At 37.3% G+C, this 9,674-nt stretch overlaps 2 protein-coding genes and 1 non-coding gene across 3 annotated transcripts; 1 reads left to right on the forward strand and 2 right to left on the reverse strand.

Moving 5' to 3' along the window:
- Positions 1–44: 44 nt before the first annotated feature.
- On the reverse strand, positions 45–3,172 carry LOC113045542 (60S ribosomal protein L7). Its single transcript, XM_026205957.1, has 7 exons — positions 3,082–3,172; positions 2,412–2,514; positions 2,150–2,316; positions 1,799–1,936; positions 832–941; positions 531–748; positions 45–101 (listed from the first exon to the last, which is right to left on the reverse strand). The coding sequence occupies exons 1-6, from the start codon at positions 3,093–3,095 to the stop codon at positions 540–542; spliced, it is 741 nt and encodes a 246-aa protein (XP_026061742.1). The 5' UTR covers positions 3,096–3,172; the 3' UTR covers positions 45–101; positions 531–539.
- LOC113046505 (small nucleolar SNORD12/SNORD106) lies at positions 2,003–2,092 on the reverse strand. The gene has a single exon (XR_003276104.1). It is a non-coding gene; the product is annotated as a small nucleolar SNORD12/SNORD106 (small nucleolar RNA).
- Positions 3,173–3,301: 129 nt separating the features above from the next.
- On the forward strand, positions 3,302–5,926 carry LOC113045541 (retinol dehydrogenase 10-B). Its single transcript, XM_026205956.1, has 6 exons — positions 3,302–3,859; positions 4,384–4,619; positions 4,710–4,808; positions 4,892–5,037; positions 5,143–5,274; positions 5,357–5,926. Exons 1-6 carry the CDS (start codon positions 3,586–3,588, stop codon positions 5,478–5,480), a joined length of 1,011 nt encoding a protein of 336 aa, XP_026061741.1. The 5' UTR covers positions 3,302–3,585; the 3' UTR covers positions 5,481–5,926.
- The last annotated feature ends 3,748 nt before the right edge of the window (positions 5,927–9,674 follow it).

Genomic DNA, 9,674 nt, shown 5'->3' on the forward strand with positions numbered 1-9,674 from the left:
TGTCGCACAATAAAGAGATGGCAAGAAATACATTTCAAAACCAGTGTTTGTGTAAATGATTTTATTTTCTCACAGACCAACAGCAGAAATGTTCCAAAAACCTGTAAGAGATAAATCAAAAACATTTAGATTACAAGTTTGACTTTGAAAAGGGCAGTTGTACATCAGTACAAAGATTTTTCTTCCCTGACATTTACTTTAAATGGGACTAATTCCCAACAGGCCTTAAGAGGACATTCAAACCTCTTTAAATTTGAATCATTTCAGAACTTCCCTGCTATGTGGGAATGTGAACAACATGACTTCCAAACCAGTAATGCCTAAAGACTGTTTTATAGATTAATAAATGCAATAAACAGCTAACATACAGCTCATAGTACACCGTATGCAAATTAACACAATTTTAATTATAGCACATCAGATTACATAACACATTTAATACAATGTACTAATAACCTGAATCGCACACATATTTCCAATATGGTCTGAAAGAACAAACGGAAGGCAAACTTCTGAGATCAGGTGCTCACCTAATGGTCTTAGTTCATCCTCCTGACGAGTCTGTTGATCTGGTCCTCCCTGTTTCCTGCATCACCTCCCTCAACAAAGTGGGTGGTCTTCTTGTTCATGCCACCTCGAGGGGAGGACAGTTTGAATGGCCAGAGGAAGTTGTTTGCACACTTGAAGTTCTTTCCAACAGTGTAGATCTCATGGATGAGATCCTCAACGCAGATCATTCCATATCGACCTGGAGAGATACCAATCATGTGATTAAATCTTTATCCTATAACACCTAATGTTTAATCAGGCTGTGCACTGGCTTGTCCTTACCAAGGGCCCTCTCGATAAGGCAGTTGTCTGTCAGTGGAATGCGCTGCTTCCTGATCTTGCCAAATCCACGCTTGTAGATGAGCTCACGCACAGATTTAAGGTTGGGGTACCTGAAAACAACAGCAATATGGAGGTTTAGCAAGCAGAGAAAGTACATGTAAGTGACAACACATTTCACATTAGTATTCCTCCCAAATGATTCTTCCATTGAACACAATAGGGGAAAGATTGGTGAACACAATTGTGGAGAAGAATGGTGAATGACAAGTGACAAGTAAATGCTGCACTTTGATGGGTCACTTTCAATGTGATGTTAATATTAATCTGACAAGTCAAATGTTCATGTCACACTGACAAAATCCAAGCACTCATTTGAGTCTAAAAGCCATTCAAAGAAAAAAAAAAAAGATTAAACCGGTTTAGTAACAAAGATGAGCACATGAGAAACTAATTTTTGAGCAAAGTATACACTACCGTTTAAAATAAGGGGTTAGCTAAGTTTATGCTTTTGAAACCTAACAAAGTCTGCATTTATTTGATCCAAAATATAGCAAAACCGCACAAATTTCACAATATTACTTTATAAAATACATTTTATTTAAAAATGTATTTTACTCAAGTGATGGCAAATTACTCTTAGTAATTAATCTTGAGTATGACATGACCCTTCAGAAATAATTTTTATTATACTGATTTGGTGCTCAAGAAACATTTATCAATGTTAAAAACAAAATGTTGTACAGCTCAACATTATATTCTTGCACTTCTGGTTAAATGCTAAGTACATTTCATTAGTTTTGTACTTGTACTCTGCTTATTGACAATAAAGTTGAATCTAATCATTGCTGGATAACTATTCATTTCTTTAAAAACAAATCACTGAACCCAAACCTTTAACAATAAGACAGCTGTAAATACACCATGGACATTCACAATTTATACATCAACCTTAAACATATTTACATACCCCCAAGCAATGTAGGGCTCTGCAATTCGGAGCATGTTGATGGAGGCCTTGTTCAGTTTCACAAAGACACCGTTGAAGATCTGGCGGAGACGGAGCAGCTGGAGCACCTTGCGGACTTTGGGGCTGACACCATTGATACTGAGGAAGAAACAAGGCACTTCATCAACAACTTTCAAAAGAGAGTTTAAGTAAGATTAATACTTGGTGGTGGTTTCAGAGGATTTGGCTTAATTTCAAGAGGAATCACCATGGTCGATAAGATGGGGAAAAAAGAGCAACATCATTAACCACAATCGATGACATCTGTCTGCAACACGGCAGACAAACAAAAACAGCGAGGTGGAAATTTACCCTCTGATCCTGACAACAAAAGCCAGTTTGGGCTCAGCTGGGACGTAGTAGTTGCCTGCCTTGCGAGCCATCCTGCTCATGCGGATTTCACGCCTGTACATCTGCCTATACTCCTTGTGGTAAGCTTCAGCTCTCTTGAAGATGAGCTTCCTGGTGACTTTGTGGGTCTGGGGACATGAGAAGAGATGCATATTCACTTTAGGCTCTACTCTGATGCTTTTCAACATCTCACAGGCAAGCTGGTAAAGTCTGAACAACTAACCTTCTTGTCAGCTGCCGCCTTCTTCTGACGGATAGCCTTGATGGCAGCAAACCGCTGTCGCCTCTTCACGAGGCTTTCAGGGACTGAAGGGACCTTCTTCTTTCTGATGAAAAACCGAAAAGTTGCACATTTGTCATTTTCGTTGTATCCACGTAAAGCATGCAAACCAGGCTATGACAACTGTCACACAAAAAAGCACACTATGTATAACCTAACTTACACAACCCAGATATATATTATAAATAGTATATAACTAAATCTTCTAGGCTGTCTTTATGAACAGGAACAGTAACGTTACTAGCGTGACACACCGCACCACCGCTTTGCCTGAAGTTAGCAGTCAGCTAACGAGTGTGTAAATGTTGGCTTGAACAAGAGTATTTCCCAATCTAATATCACTTTATGGTCTCCACATACAGATATACTCAGTCGGACACATTTTAATATTATTTCATCAGCTGCTTTATCACACGTTGCTCAGCCGACTCAAGCAAAGCAGACTACACGACATTCACATCAAATTTATTGATTCATCGTTCCCCGCTGCTCCCAATTTTCCCATCTTAATGCTTAAATATACATATATTGCTCATTTAGTCTCCAAACAATATTGTATGAGCCGTATTACAAGCGATGGAAAAGGATCTAAATGGCACGGTCTACAACTTACGTTTCGCCCGCCATTATCCCTACAGTAAAAGAGGCTTCTACGCATGCGCGGTGGCGTATTATAAGCGAGGTCCTTCCGGTTATGTATTAGGTCTCAAGGTCTATTGCCTGCATTTTAAGAAGAAAAAGTGCAATAACTATTTTACTTTTAAGAGACTTTCTGCTTGCGCCGATTTTTTTTTTTTTTTTTAGAATTTATTATGTCCAGAAGTAGATACACTGGAAACTGTGCATTAGATATGACGCACACGCTATGACTGCTTTGCATAACAGGCGGACACAAACACGCGTGGAAAGTTATGGAGTCGAGTGAGTTCGGTCATATTTAAAGAGCTGGCGAGCCACAAAAATACATTGTTATGGGTGGAATTCATCCCGTCGTGAGGGCATTCCGATTTTAGTCAAGCCTCGACAGGTTGTTTCTTTAAGGTCTTTGCTGTTGGAACTGAACGTTGTTGTAATTTGTTTATTTTGGCGAGTGGAAACACAGAGGCGCGCGTACATTATGAATATCGTAACTGAAGTATTCGTGGTCACTTTTAAAATAATATGGTCGTTCGTACTGGCCGGTGCTAAATGGTTTATTCCTCAACGGGAAAAGAGTGTGGAGGGCCAGGTGTGTGTTATTACTGGAGCTGGAAGCGGTCTCGGGCGACTCTTTGCGCAGGAGTTTGCCCGGAGACGAGCGACCCTTGTGCTGTGGGACATCAACCGAGAGAGCAACGACGAGACCGCAGAGATAGTGCGAGACATCTACCGAGAAATGAAACCCTCCGCTGGTAAGTTTTATACAAAACCAAAATTTCCCCCTATTTTTATTTTTTTACGAGCGTTTTATTATTATGTACAACAAACGTATGTTGCAATAATTTAAATTACTTTAGTGCTTGTAGAATATATATTTTTTTCCTTCTTCTGTTGACTAATGCAGTTATAACAAATGAAACCTTATTGGAAAGTGTTAAGGTTATACGTTTTTCTTCTTCTTTAACCCATTTAATCCCATTTTTCCCCCGAGGAAAGTAAACACGTGTGTAATCCCTAGTTAACCAAAGCAGAAAGTTAGTTTATTAATGATAATTGATCGGAATTTACAGATATTTCCTCAGTTGGTCAGTTAAGACCCAGTAAATAGTAAGTTTACAATTAAGTAAGAATTTAATCGTTTTATTTTTGGTTGACCCTTTCAGACCCTTCAAAATCAAATCAAAAATGTATTTATTCCTGGGATTAAATGGGATAAGAAGCATTTAAACCTCGTAAAATGTGCAATACTCTTACGTAATCCTGTTTCTTTTTAAAGGGTCTTCGGATGGTGTTCAGGAGTTGCCTCTGTTCCAGCCAAAAGTTTACACGTATGTTTGCGACGTCAGTAAACGCGAGAGTGTGTATTCGACTGCAGAGAAGGTGCGCAAAGAGGTGGGCAACATCGACCTGTTGATCAATAATGCTGGCGTTGTGTCCGGACGTCATCTTCTCGAGTGCCCTGACGAGCTTATCGAGAGGACTATGATGGTCAACTGCCATGCTCACTTCTGGGTCGGTATATGGCTTAAATCAACACCATTAATATCTTTTTTTCCACATCTTGTGTTCATCTTCTGACTCCGTATACGTTTTAATCCACAGACTGCAAAGGCTTTCCTTCCCAAGATGCTTGAGCTGAACCATGGACACATTGTAACTGTAGCTAGCTCATTGGGCTTGTTCACCACTGCTGGTGTGGAGGTAAGAAATTCTCACTTTTTCCTTCCATCTAGTACAGTGTACCACAGTATGTTACAAAGTCACCTTTCTCCTTTTCATTGTAGGACTATTGTGCAAGCAAGTTCGGAGCCATAGGCTTCCATGAGTCTTTGAGCCATGAACTGAAAGCAGCTGATAAGGATGGAATAAAGATGACGCTTGTCTGTCCTTTTTTAGTTGACACTGGCATGTTCAATGGCTGCAAAATTAGGTTTGTGGTTTTTAACAGCATATCCTTAACTTAATTCTGATTGCAAGACATGTTCAAATTGATTAATTTAATTGTTCTCTTACAATCTTTTATCTTTTTAAACAGGAAAGAAATGGCACCATTGTTTCCACCGCTAAAGCCAGAGTACTGTGTCAAACAGGCCATGAGAGCCATACTAACAGACCAACCAATGATCTGCACGCCACGAGTCATGTACATGGTTACCTTCATGAAAACGTAAGTGAATGTCATAATAACGTGAATGGTCTTGTTTTATTTAATTTATTTATAATCTTCTTCAATATCTCCTATTTTTCAGGGTTTTGCCATTTGATGCCATTGTGTGCATGTACAGATTTATCGGGGCTGATAAATGCATGTACCCCTTTCTGGCTCAACGCAAGGAGTCCACAAACAACAATGAATCAAAGACTGGAATCTAACTGGTTCTGACTGAGCAGTGCTGCTTAATTCTGTGTTAGTTCCTCTGGAACGCTGAAAGCTGAACATTTAGATAAAAAAAATTTTTTCAGATGACATTTTGCTGTCATCTTTAAGGTTGCAATTTCAAATGTAACCCCATGTAGCAATTAACTTTAATTATGAAATGCTGTGCATTACAATAAGGTTGCTTAAGGCCTGTCACCTATTTGTATGTATTTACATTTTTATTTGTCAAGGATTGTTGCTTATCTCTCAACATTCCAAGACTTTATCACTTTAGAGGTTTTATTCTCCAAATAACACTATGAAATGGACTGAAAATATTGAAAGCGTTTCCCCTTTGTGGTCTTGTGTTGATGATTTGTGATGACACCAATGATTGTAGAAAATATTAGCAGAAATTGCCACATGTGCATTTTGATTGAATAAACAGCCTTTAAACTAATCCTGTACGGTTTCCTTTTTCCCTAATGCTAAGTGATGGAAAAAGGTGATTTGGTTTCAGTTTAAATATTCTATTTTCATCAGAGGCATGGCAGCTTTCCAAATCTATGCTTAAAATCGATCATTTTGTCCACTTTGAAAGGTAGACCTTGTTTCTTTATGTATTCAACTAATAAATGGCTATAACCTGATAATATTAAATTATCTTTGAGGTCAGTTGAAAGCACAAAGCAGTAAAAATGTATTATGTATACTGTACATTTTTATTTTCAACTATATAAATTACAAATGAAAAACATACAAATGGGTATAAAATGCATATGAAACTATTATATAATTGAACATGCATAAAGTTTTAATGGTTCGGCTTGTTTTTAATGTGCATTTTCAGTGAGGAAAATAATGCAGAGAAAACATTGCTGAAATAAGAAAATGAAACACAAAAATGCTGATTTACAGGTGCATCTCAATAAATTAGAATGTTGTGGAAAAGTTCATTTATTTCAATAATTCAACTCATATTATGAAACTCATATATTAAAATTCAATGCACACAGACTGAAGTAGTTTAAGTCTTTGGTTCTTTAATTGTGGTGATTTTGGCTCATATTTAACAAAAACCCATCAATTCACTATCTCAACAAATTAGAATATCGTGAAATGCTAATCAACTTAAAACACTTGCAATGGTTTCCTGAGCTTTCAAAATGGTCTTTTGGTTTGATTCAGTAGGCTACAAAATCATAGGGAAGACTACTGATCTGACAGTTGTCCATAAGACAATCATTGACACCATTCACAAGGAGGGTAAGCCACAAACATTCATTACCATAGAAGCTGGCTGTTCACAGAGTGCTGTATCCAAGCATGCTAACAGACAGTTGAGTGGAGGGAAAAATAGAAAGAAAAAAGAGAAAGATGCACAACCAACCGAGATAACCGCGGACTTATGGCAGAGTGGAGAAGCTATAGCTCAAGTTGCTTGAAGTCCAGTGGTAAGTTTCCACAGTCTGTAATGATTTGGGGTGCAATGTCATCTGCTGGTTTTGGTCCATTGTGTTTTTTGAAAACCAAATTCACTAAGAAATCTTTATATAAGAAATATTTTTATTGGTCTTATGAAGTATTCTAATTTGTTGAGATTGGTGGGTTTTTGTTAAATGTGAGCCAAAATCATCACAATTAAAAAAACCGAAGACTTAAACTAATTCAGTCTATGTGCACTGAATTTATTTAATTCACAAGTTTCACAATTTGAGTTAATTTATTAATTTAAATGAACTTTTCCACAACATTCTAATTTATTATGATGCACCTGTATATCGGGTTCATTAATTAAAATATTTGATTACGATGTTTTTTAATTTATGCCCAGCTACACTTTAAAATTAATGTATTGCACAACTGTATGAAGTAGAGGATGTGATTTTGTAAAGCCTGATATGCAGAGTCTTTCCCTGCCCACTCACTTGCGGAAATACCAGTGACTGTAGGAGAGAGATATCAGGCATATTTATCAGTGAAGTGATAAAATGAGGGAATCACATTCAAATGCCATAAACCATATTATAAATATATATGCTTGTTCCTGGTAAGATCAGGAAAGGGCTTCCAGTAGAGTTCAGCCTTTAATCCAAAACTTTCCAGTGTTTTGGATTATATGTTTAAAAAGTGCTGAAATCATCAAAATGACAACTACGTGATCTTACTTCAGACAGATTATTAAGAAAGCTGCCAGTGTTCCTCATGGCACAGCCTTACAAAAACCTGACAGTTCATACACTGACAGCTCAGTGAATAAAAGGCAACAAGTGATGCCTGTCTGTGGATTAGATAACTCCACTTTCAGCCTAAATACCAGCAAACAATAAAGAGCCCCTTGTACAAACTCAAAAAGTATGCAGCATATTCCTCATTAGAGATGACAGCATAAAAGAAAGAATGGTTGATGTGTAGCAGCCCATTGTAAGGTGTTTGTGATGTGCTTTCACAGGAATCTGTAGTATCAGTTATTAATTATCCACTGACATTTAGTTTGCTTCGAGAGAGAAACTGAAGTTTAAATTTGACCAGTTCTATATCTGAACCTTTATCAAGTATAGCTCTTTATACACAGTGGGTAATTTTAAGAAACAACTTTCTTAATTTCAGCTATGTCTTGTAATTACCAAATTACTAAACTAAACTTTGAACTTTTCTACTAATTTTTATATTTAGAGATTGTTTTATGAAAAGGAAAAACTAAAGTTCTGTGTATATCAGAGTCATTGCATCACTGTCGTGTTATCTCAGTAATGTTGCTTTGGTAACTCAATTACAATGAGCCAAGAAAAGCCTACAGCTTCCCTGCGTGGGACTCCCTCAAATCTAGATGCTCTGACTAATGTGTTTAGCCTTGGAAAATGAACAAGGATGAGAGATTACTGATACACAGTCAATCCCTTTCCCTTTACCAGGAAATGACACCCACTCCCACACCATACTCATTTGGATGATACCATTACATTGCCTTAACGGTGATGTCACAGACACATTTCAAGAGAACAGATATCATCACATGAGGAAGATCCAAACCATTCACACTCCAGGATTTCCGTCTGACGGAGGAGAAAATTCCAATGACTGTGTTATACATCAGCCAAGACTTTGGAATCACATCTGAATAAACATTCCAGACTACTTTTTAATATATATTGTTCACTGCTATGAGTTCTGAAAAGATGATTCACTGAGTAAAACATCTAGACAGTTATACACGCTGCAAGAAAATAGTAAGAATCATTCTAGAGGACTTGTTTACCACTGCTGATCACACCGTAACTACTGTTACAACGTCTTGTAGCTTTATTCTTAACTATTTAATAATAATTATTATAAAATACTACGAAAGTAATTAACTGGAATAATCTTTAGTATTCCAAATTTCTTAGGCTATAATATTTTTTTAGAAGTTAAAATTTTCATTCAGCAATGATCCATTAAATTGGTCAAAGGTGACTTACGTTGTTACTTTCTATTCATCAGAAAAACATGGACATATCATGGTTTTCACAAAAATATTAAGTACAACTGTTCTCAACGTTAATAAGAATAAATTATTTGGTGATTTTGCCCGAGCGTCAAATCAGCATATTAAAATGATTTCTAAATGATCACGTGACACTGAAGGCTGGAGGGTATTTTATTATAGTCTTTTTTACTGGAGTAATCGCTGCTGAAAATTCAGCTCTGACATCACAGGATAAACCAAGCGGCAACCTCCCACTCTCTCTCGTGAAACCCATACGGAAGAGACTTAAACTGTAATTCATCAACTGACCGCCAGAGGCAGGCTGCAAAAGGAAGTCAATCCCATAGACTCCCATGTTAAAAGTTAAAATGACCAACTTTACAGCAGAAAAAAAAAAAACGTTTACAACCTGGTTCAAAAAATTATTTTGATCTATATATCAAATTTTTCCCTTCATGAAAACCTTGAGGTGGGGGAGTTTTAACTTATCCATTTAAATTATATTAAGACTTAAAGTTCTGCATAATTAAAGGCGCAGCCACTTGAGTGACAGGTGGGTTGCCCCCGCTGTCACCGACTTTGCGATAGGAGGGCGTGGTTTAAGCAACCAGCTCCCGCCTTTTTGCCCATTTTCGATTATCTGGTACTGACGTGCGGTACCTACGCCCACTTTTAGCTTTAAAAAGCACTAGCACTTCGCAAACCTATGGCTGACGTCATGGACACTACGTCCAACTTT

The sequence above is a fragment of the Carassius auratus genome, chromosome 27 (assembly GCF_003368295.1).
Source record: "Carassius auratus strain Wakin chromosome 27, ASM336829v1, whole genome shotgun sequence".
In the NCBI taxonomy this organism is placed as follows: domain Eukaryota; kingdom Metazoa; phylum Chordata; class Actinopteri; order Cypriniformes; family Cyprinidae; genus Carassius; species Carassius auratus.